The 19,701-nt window shown below is 42.5% G+C and overlaps 1 protein-coding gene across 1 annotated transcript; it reads left to right on the plus strand.

Annotated features, from left to right (window-relative positions):
- The first annotated feature begins 5,345 nt into the window (after window positions 1–5,345).
- LOC148005642 (uncharacterized) lies at window positions 5,346–19,166 on the plus strand. Its single transcript, XM_087551473.1, has 4 exons — window positions 5,346–5,446; window positions 8,510–8,592; window positions 15,434–15,571; window positions 17,499–19,166. Exons 1-4 carry the CDS (start codon window positions 5,441–5,443, stop codon window positions 17,683–17,685), a joined length of 414 nt encoding a protein of 137 aa, XP_087407599.1. The 5' UTR covers window positions 5,346–5,440; the 3' UTR covers window positions 17,686–19,166.
- The last annotated feature ends 535 nt before the right edge of the window (window positions 19,167–19,701 follow it).

Consider the following 19,701-nt stretch of genomic DNA (forward strand, 5'->3'; position numbering starts at 1 on the left):
AAAACGTTATATGTAATAGCAACTAAAGGTGTATCTATGCATGCTAACATTTTGGTAAAAAGAGGATTTGAAAATAACTTTTCAAATTTTCTCTCTAAGAATTTATGTTTACTGCTCAATGGGTAATTAATATTCATGCCATTATGCTCATTCTGTTTTTAAAAGAGTAAGAAAATCTAATACAAAATTAAATGCTTTTTATATAGTTTGGGCTAGAAAAAAGCTGAAAGCAGACAAACAAAAACTCTAACTTCCCTAGTTAAAGTCAAGTGTACATGACTGTCTGGTGTTGGGTATTCAGGACATTTCTACAATTTGCAAAGTTGAAGCAAGTGCATAACTGGTTCTAAGAAAACCTAAGACACATAGTGGAAACATATATTATCTATATCTATATAACTATATATGTGTGTAATATATTTTATATATAATAAATATTACAATATAATATAAATTACATTTCAAAATTGACTTGTTTGCTTTCTTCTCCTTTGTAATACGTTACTTCACTTAGAAAAAATGTGTGTATTTTCCAGATACATCTTACTGGTTTAGAAATGGTTAGATATGGCCAAATATGGACATTAACTCTGAATCCCATGAATTGGTTGCCGGAAGCACCACAGCTTGCTTTTCTAGCTTATCACATGGGCCCTCGTGGCCACCTTAATGCTACCTTTCCTATATCTCAAACTGTCTGTAGTACCCTTCCTTCTGCTCTCTTTCATCCATAACTTCCACTCACTCAGTGGCAGAATATCCACCCGTGACATGGTTTAATGTCACCCCATATGGGTTTAATTAAATCCTCATGCTGAAATGAAATTCCTGGAATGATAAATTTTAGCCTTAGCAAGTGATTGTGGGATAGATGTGTACAATATTATCCTGCCAATATTTGCTTCCTTTACCTCCAATTCAATCCCTCTTTTATGTGAGAACAGATAATCAAGGCACACCTTCAGAGAAAAAACTAGATCTTCTCAAAGAAAAGAATATCCAGAACATTGACTGTCGTTTCCCAGTTTCCAAATCTGAAAGTGAAAGTCCATATCAGTCTTACAGATGTTGTTGCAGCAGAACAAATGGGTGCATATCAGCACCTTCATAGAGTTCTAAAGAACTGCTGAGACCCAGTCAAATACCATCGTCCCCTTCAGAAATACCCCAGCATCTAGTTAGCCTCACCAATAAATGGAGAAGACGAGAAAACCATCCCTGTATACCTTTCCTCATGGTAAATCACATGAATCTAGTATAAGACACAGTCCATTATTTGAAGGACTCTCAGTAAAGATTTATATTTTTCTTTCCCTTTGGAAAAGCTATCTAAAAGATATTCAATATGAAAGACCTAAGGAAAAGTCATAAGTAAAGTAAGAGTTTGCTTCTTGAGAGTAAACTGATAGATAGAAGCCTTTAAAGTTTACTCAAGTTAAAGAAAATCAATTATCATGATGGCAGTAAAGTCTGAGGTGAAACTGTATTGTCTATTAAAATTGCATGAAAGTGTATCTTTTACAAATTATCATTTAAATCTACCAACAGTGGTAGCAATTCTTGATGCCTGCACCGACAGGGCAACGAGAAATGGGCCTAAACCTGAGGGATTAAAAAACACACATATGTGGGTCATTCATGTTAAGAAAGAATGCCAATTCTGTAGCTGTATTCATTGAATATATACCCCAAGTTGGTGGAAAAATTCTAGGAAACACAGTGGGAAAACTGGACTTAAGTCTTCTGTAACAAAAAACTGAATAGATGCCCCAAATACACTGGGGAGAAATCCAGGAAGACCAGCCTAAGTTCCAGGAACAAAGACTGAGAACAAAAGACAGGAACTGTTGCCCAGGTGTGTTGTTACTGGGCCAGGGCGTTCCTTTGTTAGGAACAAAAGGCTTCCACAAGCATCAGAAGGGTTCAGCAGGTGTCCCACACTGAAGGGACATAGAAGGGTCTGACAAGCAATAACCCAAATGTAAGGGGATTAGCCTTTCCTTATTAACAGGATTAAATACTGCATTCCTGTTTTGCCTCATATCAATGCTCAATAATTCATGTCTGTTCAGCCACATGTAATCATCCTCCTAAAACATTTATATGTCTGATACTCTGACTCATTACCATGACTTCCTAAAATTATTAACTGTTATGAATCTCCAACTCCAACACAAATATAAATAATCCTACATTCTTTCTCTTTTGTTCATTTCTTGTTTTTTCTTTTAATTGGAAAAAATTAGCAAGAGCATTAAGGGCAATGGTTCCATATAGAGATGTATTTAGGGATTAAACATAAGATTGTTGTGGTAGTTTGTATGACAGTGTCCTCTGTAGGCTTGTGTATTTATTTGATCACTTAGTAGGCAGTTTGGAGGTGATGTTAGAGGGAAGTTTGGGAGGTGAGGACTTGTTAAAGGAAGTATATGATTAGAAGAGGGCTTTTGGAGCTTAAAGACTACAGTCACTTTTAATTTAATTTCCTTGTTTTGCGCTTTCAATATGTGAGCCTTTAGCATCTTCAACTCTCTTAAGAACTGTAAAACCCAGGAAGCTTTTGCATACTTACGTTTTAAGTTTTCCTTAACCTATGACTTCAATTTCACTTTTAAGATTTTTTAAGTTCCCAATGGAAGTACAGTTACAGAAAACTCTGTAGGAAATATTCCATTGTCCCTATCCCTTTCCATATTGGTGGTGGCCAAATTGAAGACAACATAGGACAACTTGTAGGTCAGCTCAAAGCTGAGTAGCTCCTAGGACACTCTCAGATTAACTTCCCTGAGGAATGAGGCCATAACTTTCTCCTTGATTGGGGGTTGGGGATTTAGCTCAGCGGTAGAGTGCTTGCCTAGCAAGCGCAAGGCCCTGGGTTCGGTCCCCAGCTCCGGAAAAAAACAAAAAAACAAAAAACAAACAAACAAACAAAAAAAAACTTTCTCCTTGATTATTCTGGAGAGTCAGAAGAAAGCTTTGTGGAAAGGATGGTACTTGGGAATTACACCAACACTGTTGCTCAGCCAATACAAATTAGGATTGACTAATGTGAGCCCAAATCTAAAGTCTCTGGCAGGGAAAGAGTTACTGGTGCCTGCACTCACCTTGGAGCAGTTGCTTTAGTGTGCTTCCTCATGCTAAGATCACACAGGATGTTGAGCAGTCAGTGATTGTAGCCAATGTACTGCAGTTGTGTTCTGGCTTCCTGATAAAAGTTATTTCCTTCTTCCTGAGGCTTCAGAAAAGACAGCTATTCTCCCATCCTATTATCTTTCCACAGTCTCAAGATTTTTGGTCAAGTAGTGCACTGCCCGTGAACAGGAATTATGGATATCATGGTAAGGATTTGGGTAGTCAGTGGATGGGTCTATAGAAAAGGGCAATATATACCTTCCAGAAGGGGACTGATGCCAATCTATTCTGAGCAACCTCTTAGGTGTGGGGATAGTGTTGCAGGATATTTGATTACACTATGAACCCTGAGATTGTGTTATTTACTGGAAAAATACTAGTTTTAGTTGTGATGTGGCTCAGCCTTAACATACATTTTTAATCCAAGAGCTTTCTGCTTGAATATTGTAAACCTGATTAAATAAAGTCAGACATAGATCAATAGGTGGAGAAGGCAACCCCTTGAGAGAAAGCAGACACAAGATTGTTACAGAAAAAAAAATATTGACAGTAAAATGGAGTTAGGAAGATGGATACAAACGCACATTGGAAGTAAGAGGGAGACACATTCAGTTTGCTAGAGCTTTTTGAGACAGCTTGAGGGAGAGGTATTCTTGGTGGGATGCAGTCTGAGAAAAAAAGCCAGGTGGGTGCTTTCTCTGACTCTCTGACCTAGCAGATTTTCACTGGTGCCTCTGACTCCTGATTCTTCATTGGAGAAACTGAACTATTGAGATTTTGTTTTAAAAACAAAACATAACAAAATCCAGCATAGTCTCTAAGAGGCTAGAATTCCAGCTAGGAGATCCCTTGCATTCCAGAAGCTTTGATGTAGGCTGTGAGTTATTTCATCTGTTATCTAACAATGAACGCAAATTGTACAACGTGTTGTATTTGCTGCCCAATGAGCTAGAGGGTGCATAGAAGATGCAGAAGGTCTGAGAACAGTGTAACAATGTGGGTGGGGGGAAATCAGAAGAAAATAAGGAACTACTGATGGTCTTCTAGGGTTGTGACTTTGAAAAGCATGCAGTGGGGTTGGGGATTTAGCTCAGTGGTAGAGCAATTGCCTAGGAAGCGCAAGGCCCTGGGTTCGGTCCCCAGCTCCGGAAAAAAAAAAAAAGAAAGAAAAGCATGCAGTGTTCAAAGTCAAGAACCAAAACTGTTCTCTCTCTCTCTCTCTCTCTCTCTCTCTTTCTCTCTCTCTCTCTCTCTCTGTGTGTGTGTGTGTGTGTGTGTGTCTGTGTGTGTGAGAGAGAGAGTGTGTGAGTGTGTGAGTGTGTGAGTATGTGTGTGTGTGTGTGTGATTCTGGGACCAAGGCTCATGGCTGCCTAGCAGGTAAGCTTGATGGACATCAGCCTGGGCAGACAGAGTGAAGAAGAGAAGGGATTGGTCTAGGGTTAAGGATAACCATGCATGCTGAGTCTGTTCTTAGAGGCCCACTGCAATTGGTGCTTGGAAATCTTCAGAGTGGCACTCTGCTTGGCCTCATGGACAAAGTAGCTCTGGTGAAAAAAATGTTTGACCAGTCTGTTTGTGGGTAGTGTATAACAGGGGACACTAAGTCACTGTAGTCAAATTTTGAAACCCAAGTAGTGACATTCTCAAGCTGCTGAAAAAAGAATGAGAAGATAGAATGATGAACACAGGGTAAGCAAAGTCTTTCACCATGCAAAACAATTTTATTAGATTACTAATAAGAGCTCTGCCTCAGACCAAAGGGACAATGGGAACAGTAAAAGGTTCTTTCAAAACAGTGACATTATACTATTGATATCCATAAGCAAGCCAGAAAGAAGCAGAGATATATGGGGACAAAAACCAAAAAATTAAATTAAAAATTAAAATAAAGAAAAGCAGGCTTTGTTACCCTATTCTCTCCTCAGGAATATTATTTTTTTCATGGTCTAGAAAAAAAGGTCATTGAGATGGAAAATCACACGAAAGAATGAGTAAGCAAGAAGTTAAGGCAGGTTAGGTCTGCCCCAGTGGTAAGGACAATGCTCAGGGCCTCTCTGTGAGCCTCAGCTGAACATCTTCTTATTGTTATGGCCAAAGCAGCTTCTAAAATTGCAGTGCCAGTGACAATATCCTTCTGCCACCCACCACTTTCAATTTAAAAATTTAGACTCTGCCTTTTCAGCTGTTTTTGTCCACTCTTCTCTTTACCTAGGTGGAAAGTGTCACCCCAGAGCTTTCTTTCTCTTCATCTCACTGGAGCCTGTTTCTCTGTCTCCATGAGCTCCTGGAGCCTACTCAACAAGAACCATGCTGGTATGTCAGGCAGCTTCCTTTCCCTACAGGCACATGGGCACTGTGATTCAGAGTATCTCTACCCTAGAACTTTAGCCCCAGCAACCACGGAGGAGCCCAGGAAGTGTCCAGGTAGTGAGCAAATCTCTCATTTTTAATATTAAGAGAGCTGCTTGGTCTATACCTCTAGCTTATTCTGGTTAAACTCATCAGATCTTTATGATAGATGGTGAGAACCTGACTCATCATTCCAGGTATACAAGTCCTCTCTTCTGTTCCCTCTGATGCTAACTGATAATTCCCTCCTTGTTATAGAGAGAATCTCTTATAAGCATCACTTGTCAATAAAAAAAGGCCAATGGAAAATGAGCTGAGGCAGAAAGTAGAGGTAGGACATTGGCAAGAAGAGAAAGGATTCTGGGAAATAGTAAGAGATAAAAGAGAAGAGAGCCACAGAGGACAGGAAGAGAGATGAGATGGGAAAGGAAACAAGGAGATGGATTAACCACCAGGTAGAGGTACTCTGAGAGACACTGAGGTAAGACGCTGCTTAGAAGAGAAGGAAGAAGTGAGCCAGAACTGAACGTAACTAACCGAGTGGTAAACATATCATAGATTAAATGATTAAATGAGTTAAGAGCTAGTCAGGAAATGAAACAAAGGTTATAGCATAGGCTTTTAATGAATAATTAATTAGTCTTGGAGTTCTTATCCTGTTAGCCAGAGATGGCGATGGAAAACTTGGTATTTAAAAATTATTTTTCCACCTCCCTCATTGACTGACCCTGTTCCTAAACAACAATATTATGACTAGCTTATACTTGTTTTTCCAATTAACTCCTGGAATTTTTCTGCCATCCTTTCAGCCTTTAAAGAGTCCTTTAATGCCAGCTGACACCAATACTTCTCCATCAGTGGCTTCCCATTAACTAGTCCCCATTCAGGGACTCTACCTCCTTCCTGTATCCCTCTCAATATTATATCAATCTAAAATATAGAGATAGATTAAAACCTATCATTCAATGCCTTCTTAATAATGGCATTTTCAAGCCCACTCATGCATGCATGTCTTAAGACTTGATCACTTTTTTTGTCTGATTCAGTACCTCAGTATTATTAAGATAGCTGTCATTTCCACATGTCACTTTGTACATAATCCTTATACTCTCCTTTCTCAGATTCATTCCTCTACTTCTTATTTTGCTGTTCTAGACCTTAAGGATGTTTTTTCCCATTATTTATTTATGCCCAGGGTCAGATGACCTCCTTGCTGTCATCCATGTGGACCCTGACACTGGAACAGTATTTCAGTTTACTTGGGCTATTCTCCCCCAAATGGTTCCAAGATAGATTACATTTCTTTGACTAGGCTATGGACACTGACTGTCCTCTAAATAATATGTCTATAAACTGTTTATTTCAGTATTCAGATGATCTTATACTATGCAGCTCCTTGCTCTGTCAGAACGACAAACTGCTCAACTTCTTAACTTTCTAGGAATCAAAGGAGACAGTTTTGCCTTCCACATTTCAATTTTCTGTCATTGAAATCAATTATTTAGTCTTGCTCTTATCCCACAGTAGCTACAAACTCACTCCTGAGAGGAGACAGTATCTCCCAACTCAAAACAACAAAGAAGGTATTCTCTCTTTCTTTGGCCTGACACCTGGATTTCCAACTTAGATTGTTTTCATGCTTTCTTTATGGCACAGCTAAGGGTTTCCTAATTGGGCCTCTAAATTCTATTAAGTCTGTCACAGCTACCTCCTCTCACCTCAGAGAAGCCCTCCTACAGGCTGTTGCTTTGACTTTTCCAGACTCTGAGCAAACTTTTATTCCACTAAAAATTGGGGAATAGGTCCAGGAATTTGGGGACAAATAAGAGGACCTGTGTTTGTTCATTTTATCTATCTTTCTAAACTGCTAGATACAATAGTTACAGATGGCAATCTTTCCAACAAGTACTAAGAGCAGCCTCCCTATTGGCACAGGAAGCCTCTAAGCTCACTTATGTTTACACACACTCTCTTGTTCTGTTCCACCAACATACTGGTTCATGGATCTATCACAACAAAAGAGCCTCAATTTTGTCTCTTAGGATTCACCTTTTTCATATTATCGTCCTAGAAAATCCTAAAATCTCACTTGATTCCTGCTTTCCTCTAAGCCCTGATATGCTCCTTCTCAAGGTGACTACCTGTACCTACTTTCACTCACTACTAGTGTACTCACTTAAAAACCTTACTTATAAAATCTACAACTTTCTATTTCCCTATGTCAAATTCTGACTTTACTTGGTGCTTAAATGAGAACCCCATTCTCAGCTCCACTGTCAGTAAATAGGGTTATGTTGCAGTCTCCTCTAATCAGGTTATAGAATCTGCCCCCTTCCTGCCAGCTCTCTATAATGATATAAATTTGGGCAATGGTTTCTCTGACACCACTGTTAAAGATGTTAGCCAACATCCCTACTCTCATTCCCTGGAGTCCCAACGGCAGGACTCATCTTCATCAGACAACTTTGCAGCCCCACCAGTGCTATGTTATCAAGCTGCTCTTGGCCAGCTCCCTTTTAAAGGCTGCAGCTGCCTGGTCAATCTATTCATAGCTAGAAAGCTTGCTCTCACCTTAAAAAACATTCTGGATTTGCAATAATTTGGATTCAAATATGTACATGTTGCTTTCTTGTCATAAAAATTAGAGAGCCTTGGGGGAAATTTTAAATTGCTTGAGTCTCTTAAATAAAAAGGCTCTAAGACTGAGGCTTAATTTTCTACCAGTGTAAAAGTCAGGTGTTCCTATTTCTTACAACTAACATGATAGGCTTCAGTTATGATGAGTAATTAATTGGTAATATATATCAGCACTGGCTTTGGAAAATTATCATGGTAACAGACTCAAAAAGCTTCCTTTTGGTTGTTTTCTTTTCTAAATACAGATTTAAAATGCTTCTCACTATGCTGAAATATTTGTCTAGTTTATATTTATCCAGTCCTCTTATCTAAAAGAGTATTCACTCTTTATCTCAGAATCATCTTCTCAGCCTCAAGTTCCACTTTAATTTTGTCTCATTTTTTTTTCAGAATATTTTCATCTTATTGAAAGACCCCAAAGCAGGGACACCATCACTCAAGTCTCGGGATGACACAAACCCCGAAGAACTCATGTAAGACCTTGCTGTAATCACATCAGCTTTATTGATAGGAACCAGTGCACTGGGGTCGAGACTCATATCCCAAGAATGGGTAGAGGAGTTCGACCACGAGTAGCTGGGCGAAGGGGTATTTAAAGGAAGAAACCGCAACCTAAAGGGGTAGGAATGGCGTCATTGAAAAATGTTGGAATACAAGTGAGAAATCACAAGGAGAAGCTTCCTGTTTCTCAAGATTGTTCTTTAAGCTGTTAATCTAACTTTATGGTCAACTAGTTCCTAGGAGAGAGTTGCTGAACTGGCTGGTGTAATCATCAGTTCTATGGTCAGTCAAGTTTCTGGAACAGAGTCACTGAACTGGCTAACCTACAGTTTTGGCTCAACTCTGTTTGCAAGGGGGTCTGGTCCTTCACCTCCCCACTTCTTCTAGTGCCTAGTTCTAATCATAGAACTAAATTTCAGTATCTTCATAATATCAGGGGTTTTTTTTGACCTTGTGAAGCGCTATATTGGTGGTGTAATATCAAAATCTGTACAGCACTTTCTCTTTCTATATCTAAGTCCATGGCAGTTCTGAATTCTCCATAAGCCTTGTGTTGCAGGGCAATAGCAGATGTCCTTGGAGCTACCCTTGCTGTACATAAACTCAGCCCTAAGATAATTGCCAGAGTAATTCCCACCTCTCTTTTGTATCTTACTAAGTCTTTAGCATCAGGATTCCAATCTGGACACTCTCTGAACCTACACACAAAAGTCTGGACTGCCTTTTAGAACTTCTAAACTTATATAGATTGTGATCCCTGAGGCACAGTCCCAAGAAGTGTTAAGAGTACTAACATATGCAATGCCTTCATAGTAAGGGGAAATTACATCATTTGCAATAGAAAACAAGCCTACCCCCAACATCTTTGATTGGGGGACCTATCTCGATGGAGCCCAGGGCAAACATGAAATTCTTGTTTCTAAAGTACACTCCTCAATTAAGCATTACAGTAACCCCACCAGTCATGTCTCTGATGTATCCACTTATCTGACGTGCAGGTCCAGGGAACTTTTTGAAGATCTGAGTTTCCCTCTAGGTTCCAGCTTTCAGCCGCAACAGTTAGTACTCAGCTGGTGAGGACTGAGACTTGATAGCTGTCGGGATGGTCAGCAGCACAAGCTATGGTCCTTTTTTAGCAAGACTCGAGTATCTGGGCTCAGTGTCGCCGTATGTAGCCAAGTCTCTGACCTGGAACTGGTGACATGACTCAGGGGTCCCCAGGGCATAGGTTGCTGCCAGATGTTACCAGACTTCTTTCTGTATCACCTGTAGGTCTTTTAGCCTGGCATAAAAATCATTTTTACTATGACATGTTAGTTTAATAACATCATCTAATACAGTCAGAGGAGCTGAGGCCCCCACATAAGATCTCAGAGGGGGTAAGGCTGAATCTGCAAGGGGTATTTCTTGCTCTGAAGAGAGCAAGAGTGGAGGAGTGCCACCCAGTCTGCACCAGTCTCCATGGTCAATTTGGTCAGGGTCTCTTTTAGAGTTCTATTTCTTCTTTCTATGTGTCCTGAACTTTGAGGTCTGTAGATATAATGTAATTTTTAATTGACTTTTAAATATCTGGTCACACCCTGGCTTACCTTGGCAATGAAAGCGGGGCCATTATCTGACCCGATTACCTTAGGTACTCCAAACCGGGGGAAGATTTCTTTCAGTATCTTCTTGATGATTACCAAGGTCGTCTCTTGCTTGGTGGGGAAAGCTTCTATTCCTGGAAAGGTTTCTACAAGTACTAGGAGATACTTGTAACCATATTTGCTGGTTTTATCTCAGGGAAGTTCACTTCGACTTCTCACTAAACTCTCTAGGTTTCTTTGTTCTGTTTGTTCTGTAAGCATTCACTTGCTGACATACCTTTTACTTTTTTTACTGCCTCTCTGGCTAAATCTTAAAGTCTATTATATATACCTTAACTACTTGGATAAGCTTTTTATCTCCTAAATGAGTCTATTTGTGTTTTTGGCAAAGTGAGTCTTTTGTTTGTTCTCTGGGGAGTATAGCTTTCCCCTCAAGTGTGTCATTGTCCTTCCTCTTCTAAGCAATTTGGGTCTTTTCTTCTGTTGTACATTCTAAGTGAGACCATCCCTTAGTCCGATCCCAGTTCTCAGTGGCTGTCTTTTGCAGGCCTGCAACCAGGATATGCTCCTACATAGCCATTTCTCAAGCCACTTGATCTGCTTTGTTATTGTCCCATGTCATTGAATCTCTTCTCTCCTGATGTGCTGGGAAATGAATAATACAGTTACTGGCTTCATCAGGGCATCCAAGAGATGGCAAGAGCATCTGTGCTGATATGCTGGGGAGTAGAGGTTTGTCCATCCCAGATGACATTGTGTTGTCCACCATGGCAGCACCCACTCATCTCTGACCTTCATGAAGGGAACTATTCCCATCTGTAGACAAGATAGCCTCGGGTTTCAGCAGGGGTCGATTGGTCAGTTGCAGAGGTCTTCCGTCCACCCATAGGCTTCTGCCAGTAGTTGACACTCATGTTGTGGTGGCTCCAGGTAAGGATTGGGCAGCAAGGTGACCAGATTGCCCCCAACTGGTGGAGAATCTAGTCCATGTCAGTTGATCAGTGGTTCCATCCTCTGGGACATTCCATTCAAAGGCAAAACATCAACCACTCTACCACAGTTTAAGTCCTGGATTGTGTGATAATCATTAGTGCCCAGCTGGTAGGAGCAGTGTGTTCCAGGCAGAATGACACTAAGCCACACATCTCCCAGCATCAGGTACTGGTGCACAGAGACATGTCTTAAGCTCCACATACACAGTCTGCAGTTATGCATACAAATGGCCTCACCCAGCCATTTCAGTCCACGCAAGTCATTTTGGAAAGCAAATTTCTCATGAGCAAAGGATAGGGGCAGTCAAGGATGACCATGAACTAGTGTGTTACCCAGCCCAAGCCAAGGTCCACTGTTCTTCGGTAGTCCATGAGTATTGTTTGTTTCCCTTAGACCCCTGTACCTAAGGTATTTTGATGGACACTGGCCCACTTGGGCATAGGAATACAGAGTGTTGGGCCCCTGTATCCACAAAACACTGGGTGGGCTTCTCCTCTATCCTGGGGCAGTCCCTGACCCAGTGACCTTTATTCTTTACAATGGGCACACTGATCTTTAGCCAGGAATTCTCTTCTGTTGCCAGGTACTGTCTTCCTAGTCTCTCTAACTATTGTGGCCAGTTTAAGTTTTTTATACTGTCTTTTATCTCTCTTTAGCTCTCTAGCTACCTCTTCTTTCTGTCTTTTCTTCCCTAGCTTTCTGCTCTTTTTGCCTTCTTTTTTCCTCTTTTTTCAGTCTCTCTGTTAAGATATCTTCTGCATCTTCCTCTACAGTCATTGAATGCTATCCACTTATGTGAGCAGACCCTGAACCACACATAAACCCTACTTTCTCTTCAACTTACACTAACTCTCTCAGCGACTTAGCTTAATCCCTCAAGTTTCTGCAACCTTTTCTTTTCATTTTTTTACCTGAGCCAAATTGGTGGGGCATTTCTTAGCCCCTCAGAGAGACCCACCATTGGAGCCTGGTGAAAGACTTGTAGCATTCCCTACCTTCAGTTGTATTGGTGTCAACAGGCAGAAGTGAGGGCCTTCCATCTGTGTCTGGAACATTTTTGTTGACCTCTAGTAGGATTCTGTATTTCCTCAGTGGTAAAGAGGACCTGTAACAGCTACTAACAAGCATCTCAAGTGGGATGGTGAGAAAACAAGAAGAGAGTCCAGAAAATAGAGGTCTGCCGAAGAGGACAAATAGCATTCCATCACACAGAAAGACAATCAAAAGATTAACAGATAAAAACAGAAGTGCACACAAAAGCAAAAAACAAGTGGCTGCTGCAAGATCACCACAAAACTGAACTGATTCAGACAGGAGCTTCCGTGAGCTCACCAAAGACAAATGAAGAGGAGCAGATTCCATATTACTCCTCCTTCCCAACAGGACACCAAAGACAGATGGAAGAGAGCATATTCTACAAAAATGATGGTTAAGTCAAAGGTGCCCTCTGGAGGCCAGCCAACATCAAACGTCGGCCACTCTGAGGAGCAAAATGTCTGCCATGGTCCCTTCTTAATCTCCACTGACAAGTTGTGTGCTCTAGCCCTTACTTCAGTCTAATGGTCTAAAGTCAAACTCAGAGGAGTCGTCACAGTCTGTCTCATCATCAGTGTCACAAGTAAAACAAAGCAGAGACCTAAGACACACAGACAAAGGCTAACAGATGTCTGTCTTCACCTAGACAGACAAGACAAGACTACTCTGAAAATACAGATGGCCGTGAGGGCGTGAAGATTTCTCCAATCCAGGAGAACTATAGAACTACTATTTCCTCACTGTTACACAGACGGGAATCTCCCAGGCTTCCCAGGGGTTCCCCCAGACCTCCTGGGATGTCTCCCAGGGCAACACAGTCAGTAATCCCCTGGCACGTCTACTACTCACACTAGCCGTCTCTCCTGAGACGCAAGTCTCTGACTCTACCCAAGACGAGAGCAACTGCAAAACCAGAACTCGAGAGAAAATACAGACCCAGAGTTCAGCTAGGACAAAACACAGAGACACAGACAATATCTCACCTCCAAGTGGGTCTCCGGAGATGAGGGTGGTTGCCAATCCTGGACGAGCGGCCAAGTGAAAGACCCCCTGGAGCAAGGAGACCCTCACTCATGTCTCGGAATGACACAACCTCCCAAGAACTCATGTAAGACCGTCCTTGCCGTAATCACATCAGGTTTATTGATAGGAACAAGTGCACTGGGGTCAAGACTCATATCCCACACAGGGGTAGAGGAGTTTGACCACGACTAACTTGGGGAAAGGGTATTTAAAGGAAGAAACCACAACCTAAGGGGGTAGGGATGGCATCATTGGAAAATGTCGAGAATACCAGTGAAAAATCACAAGGAGAACCTTCCTGTTTCTCATGATTGTTCTTTAAGATTTTAATCTAACTTTATGGTCAACTAGTTCCTAGGAGAGATTTGCCGAACCAGCTGGTGTAATCATCAGTTCTGTGGTCAGTTAAGTTCCTGGAACAGAGTCACTGAACTGGCTAACCTACAGTTTTGGCTCTACTCTGCTTGCTAGGGGGTCTGAATTTTTCCTGCTCCTTCATTATTGCAGATGAATGTGCATTCTCTGATCATGTTAATAACATTTCAAGCTTTATTTTTGCTGTGACTCAAAGGCATGAATATTCACCATCTGTTTATAGCACTTATTAACTGACTTTTCTGCAATGATGATTTCAGTGTTGATAACAGTGGATAAATCTAAAACATTTATCACTTTTATCAAGTTAAAAAAAAGCTTTTGCGAGTTGGGATATGGATCCATCTATAATAGGTCAAATGGACTGTAGATGGAAATGTCTAGTATACATCCAAAATAAAGATCCCTGCTAATCTCCTTAACCTTATTGCTGCCCTAGTATATACTCTCCCATCAGATTTTCTGCTCAGCCAACAGGCACCATCTAAGAATCAATTACTGCTTTGTAACTGCTCTAAACAAAGCCTATCTATCTAGCATTGGCGGTCTTGCAAAACCAGCAAGCCCTGGACTAACAATGAAAAATGAAAACTTGTTTTTTTCTGAATCATGAATATCTTGCCTCTTTCTCAACAATGAATATAGCCACTGTGTAAACCAGTCAGGTCAATTATAGGAGAGGATGAAAGATTCAAGTGAACTTGCTCATAAACCTACAGGGTCAGACTTGTATCACATCTCTTCTTTTGTTCTCCCTTGGGCCCCTAGCTCCTCCATCTTCTCTGCCCATTGGTCCGTATCCTTCTTATAATGACTTTTCCTTATCTCTTCAGGTTCCTTCAGAAGAGAATTAGTAAATTAATCCACCAGTCAGTAAAACAGATGGTTATGATGAAATCTCCTCAGGTCTCCTAGCATTACTTGCCAGGTTAAACTCTTTCCTCTCCAATTGGCAGTTAGTAGCCAGAGTACTATTTTTGTCCCTTATCATCAATAAAAGACTGGAATGTTAGATTCAAATAGAGCCATAAATTGGCACTACTGGTGAAAATAAACAGAAGGACTTTGGCCAAGCACATAGAATGATTGTTATTAGGTAAACTAAGGCCAAAGGCAGTTGGTATTTTTTTTAATCAGTACCCTCCCCCTCTAAGCCAACAGAGAACTTCTATTAATTCTTCCCATGGGTGAACTACCTCAGGCAGAGGTTTCTAGTTCCCGAACAATCCAAACTGCATCTATCAGCTCAGAAATCCACACCCTGTTAACTGCCATGCTACTTGCTTTTATACCATTTTACTCCTTCTCTTTGCCCCCCCGAGAATTATTGGCCATTTACTCTCCATTAAATCTTGTTTTTACCCAAGTGGTGGTCTAGTTTAGAGATTTCGCTGTGCACTGGCTTGTACTTATAAACTAGGGTAGGCACCTATCCCCTTATAAACTACAGTAGGTATAGGTCATAGGAAAAGCTGAGAATGGTTGTGAGGAGCTGTCCGAGGAGCTGTCCTCACATATGTGAGGAGCTGTCCTCACAAACTCCATTACAAGATGGCACCGGCATCCGGCAGAACGCACCTAGTAAAAAGGGCAATACGCAGGCGCCTGGTAACTTCCCTACTCAAAGGGACATGTACGTTTTGGTACGTCTCATCTGGCATAATTGGCAGCAACCAGTCAGAGAGTGACACGTCCTAGGCGAGGATAGTTTCCTATATAAGGGACAGTTATTCCTCACTCTCTGTCTCCGCATTATAAGCTTATGCTCTCCCTCTCAAGACGCATTAAAGGTTTTCTGCAGTAGGATCCTGTGTGTGCCACGTCGTTCCTGCTGGCGAGACGTAGCGCGGGACATCTGGTGCCGAAAACCTGGGAAAGACCTCGCCATTGTCAGCACCTTCGGAGATCCCTTGGCGACAAGGAGGATTCAGAACTGCAGGTAGATACGTTCGGAGAGGCAGTCCTCTCTTGGACTTTGGTCTGGCGTTGTCACCGCCTTGGGAAGGATTTGTTGAGGCTATAGTATTTGTCCTGGGAGCCACCCTACTCTTTATGTTCTGTTTTCACCTTTTTCGCTGTTAAAAGGACGATCACAGCAGCTGAAGGTGCGTCTCAGTCTCTCGTATATAAGTGAGCTTCGTGCAGCTCCCTTTTACCTTCGATTTTGACTGTTGAGGAGCAAGGACGCGATAAGGCCAACGTAGATAAGCGGCACCGTCCGGGGAGGCACGTGTAAGACTCCCGTACATAAGAGAGCAGCGTGTCCATCTCTACCCTTTCACTTCACGCCTTGTCAGACGGACGTAGATAAGCCGCCGGCGTTCCTGGCCCATCATGGGATCCTCACAGTCTGTGGTCACGGCCTTGGAAACAGTGTTAAAGCAGAGGAACATCAAAATTGGAGGAAGAACATTTAAAAACTTTGTGAAAGAGGTAGAGAGGGTGGCGCCTTGGTTTGCCTGTTCAGGCTCGTTTACGATTGCCTCATGGAACAAACTTGGAAAAGACCTTGACAGAAAATTGGTGGAAGAGGATCTGCGCCTAGGGACCAAAGCTATATGGAAGCTGGTTAAGAATTGTTTAAAGGATGAAATGTGTAAGGCAGCAGTAGTAGAAGGACAGGCCACTCTCGAGGTAGTCCGGGAAAGTCTGTCAGAAACCGAACGTAGTGAAAGGTTGGGCGCGCTCAAGAAAAAAGACATCCTAAGAAAGAAAAAGTGCCCTCCCGGTAAGTCCGCAGACAAGGGAGCATTGAAATTTTCAGATTCCAGCACTTCCTCCTCTACACATAAACCAGGAGGGGGAGCCAGCCTATACACTGTGAAAGAGCTAGAAGCGCTGAACCTCGACAGTTCTGAAAGCTCTGAAAATAAAACCTTAGACTCAGAGGAGGAGGCCGAGCTAGTGCTGTTAGTATTCTTGAAACCGCCGGTATAATTAAAACCACTAGTAAGGTGGCAGATATTTTCCAAAAAATCCAAATTATCCTATTAAATAGAAGATTCCCTGTATACATTACTCATATACGGGCCCATTCTGGACTCCCTGGCCCAATGAGTTCAGAGAATGATTTGGCTGACAAAGCCACAAAAATGATAGCTGTGGCCCTGGCCTCTCCTTTAGAGGCTGCTAAATTCTTTCATGGCAATTTCCATGTCACCTCAGAAACTTTATGCCGCCGCTTCTCTATAACTAGAAAAGAGGCACGTGGTATAGTCACCCAATGCCAACAGTGCTGCCAGTTCCTCCCAGTTCCTCACATCGGGGTCAACCCGAGAGGAATACAGCCATTGCAAATCTGGCAAATGGATGTTACTCATAATTCTACTTTTGGAAAATTACAGTATGTGCATGTATCTATAGACACATGTTCTGGCATTCTACATGCCACCCCATTTACCCGAGAAAAAACAACACATGTCATTCAGCACTGCCTTGAAGCATGGAGTGCTTGGGGAAAGCCAAAATGTGTAAAAACTGACAATGGACCCGCCTACACATCTCAAAAATTCCGTCAGTTTTGTGCTCAGATGCAGGTTACCCACCTGACGGGCCTGCCCTACAACCCTCAAGGACAGGGAATCATAGAGCGTGCTCATCGGACGCTCAAATCATATTTAATAAAACAAAGAAGGGGAATTATGATAGAACTCCCCCCAACACCCCGAGTGGCCACTGCTCTGGCCCTTTTTACCTTAAATTTTTAAAATCTTGATGAAGCTGGACAAACAGCGGCTGAGCAACATTGCTCAGAGCCCAAGAGGACAAAAGAATTAGTCAAATGGAAGGATGTATTAACAAATGAATGGAAAGGCCTGGATCCTGTTTTAATAAGATCTAGGGGAGCTGTCTGTGTTTTTCCACAGGACAATGAAAATCCCATATGGATCCCAGGACGACTTACTCGGAGCATCACAGCAAGTGATCAAGAAGGGACTGGGACTCCTGCACCTCCTCACTCTTCTTCCATGGATGCCAGCAACGGTGCAGGGCGAGCTACGATGGGGAATAATGTCAACCTTTCCACTCCCGATGCCGGTGATGTACCACTAACAGGGATTTAGGGTTGGCCTATTTACCTAAGGATCCACAGGTTGAACGACTAAAAGAAAATAGGACTATTCCCCTTAAGGGCAGCCTTTGGCATATTCAACAAAACATCTTTTGATCTCCCTTGCATTATGTTATGTAATCAATCTTCTGCTTGGTTAAGGGAGGCCACATGGGGAACTGGTGAGGAGGACATTCTGGCTAATGCCACAGTTCTCTATGGTGGTGGCCTTACATTGCGTTAATGGTAGCTGCACTGATCTTACGCCCATGGCGATGCTACTTGGAGGAAAGGGCGAAAAGGGACAGTTGTCATTTTCCTGGAAGGGGAACATCAAACCTGCTGCCTCTGTCTGGACAGCTACTCATATAAAATATCGCAGTAGTTACCCGCATGCCTTGCTTTATCCCGATCCCTGTTGATCCCCCGGGGACCATGACCTTATTTAGAGGAAAAAGAGATTTTGGTACTTCTGCAATTATTGCTGGCATTATTGCTACGACAGCAGTCGCTGCCTCGGTTACTGCCTCGGCATTGGCCTTGTCAAATTCAGTACAGACAACCCAAACTATCAATGATTTATCGGCCACCATCTCTGTGGCTCGGGACAGACAGGCCTCGGCCAATACTCAGACATAGGGAGGCCTTATGCTTGTCAACCAACGTATAGATCTGGTCCGAGAGCAATTAGACATTCTATGGCAACTGGCCCAGCTTGGCTGTGAGCAAAAACTCCCAGGCCTTTGTGTCACCTCCATATAATATGACAAATTTACCCGAGCTGCTAATCTGTCTAAGAGTCTTTCACAGCATCTGTTACAGAATTGGACCTCGGAGTTTGAACAGACACTTTGGGAGCTGAGAGGGACCATCATTCAAGTAAATTCTACCCGACTGGACCTGTCTTTCACGGAAGGATTGTCGTCCTGGATCACCTCAGCAGTCTCTTATTTCAAGGAATGGGTGGGAGTGGGACTTTTTGGAGTGATCCTCTGCTGTGGATTAGTGTTACTCCTCTGGTTGCTTTGCAAATTGAGATCTCAAACAAGAAAGGACAAAGTAGTGATCGCCCAGGCGCTTGTAGCCCTTGAACAAGGAGCATCAGCCGATATCTGGTTGACCATGCTCAAGCAACAGGTCGCCGGCTGGACAGCTCTTGCACTCCTAGAACCTCGGTTCATTGCACAGGATTAGAGTGTCCGGCTTGAGCAGCCCATGAGGGGTGACGAGCTTAGCATCGCACAGGGAAGTTCTACCAAATATGCTCCCTGGAAGGCATGTCATATTACACGAGGGTTTCTGCCCCAGTTTTCCCTCCCTCGAAAAATGGCAGTGCGACGGGTCGGGAGTGCCCTGGGTCCCAACAACAGCCTAAGGGTATCTCTCTTGTACAGGTTCGCCAACTTTGTACGAGGATATGACCTCTGTCTTCGCCCTCCTATATCTGGGTGTCCTGTTTGCTTAAAAAAAACAGAAAAGGGGGAGATGTGAGGAGCTGTCCGAGGAGCTGTCCTCACAAACTCCATTACAAGATGGCACCAGCATCCGGCAGAACGCACCTAGTAAAAAGGGCAATACGCAGGCGCCTGGTAACTTCCCTACTCAAAGGGACACGTACGTTTTGGTACGTCTCATCTGGCATAATTGGCAGCGACCAGTCAGAGAGTGACACGTCCTAGGCGAGGATAGTTTCCTATATAAGGGACGGTTATTCCTCACTCTCCGTCTCCGCATTATAAGCTTATGCTCTCCCTCTCAAGACGCATTAAAGGTTTTCTGCAGTAGGATCCTGTGTGTGCCGCGTCGTTCCTGCTGGCGAGACGTAGCGCGGGACAAATGGTGGTTGAAATGTTTGGTTATTTGGTCCAAGTTTGGTCATTTCTAGGTTTAAGTGAGTAGTCAACTAAAGAGTATTAGATTCTTAATGGCTGTCAATTACTTGGAGCCCATCAGGCAGGACAGTCAAGACTTTACTTGCTTTTAAAAACCAGATTGCTGTAATTAGTTCGAATCTCATC

Source organism: Rattus norvegicus, chromosome 5 (genome assembly GCF_021556685.1).
Source record: "Rattus norvegicus strain SHRSP/BbbUtx chromosome 5, alternate assembly SHRSP_T2T, whole genome shotgun sequence".
Classification (NCBI taxonomy): Eukaryota; Metazoa; Chordata; class Mammalia; order Rodentia; family Muridae; genus Rattus; species Rattus norvegicus.

Bases quoted from the DNA above. Each gene is read 5' to 3' on its own strand.
- LOC148005642 (XM_087551473.1), top strand. The intron at 8,593-15,433 runs GTAAGACCTTGC...GGTTTTCTGCAG, and splicing joins ACAAACCCCGAAGAACTCAT to TAGGATCCTGTGTGTGCCAC. The intron at 15,572-17,498 runs GTAGATACGTTC...GTTTTTCCACAG, and splicing joins AGGAGGATTCAGAACTGCAG to GACAATGAAAATCCCATATG.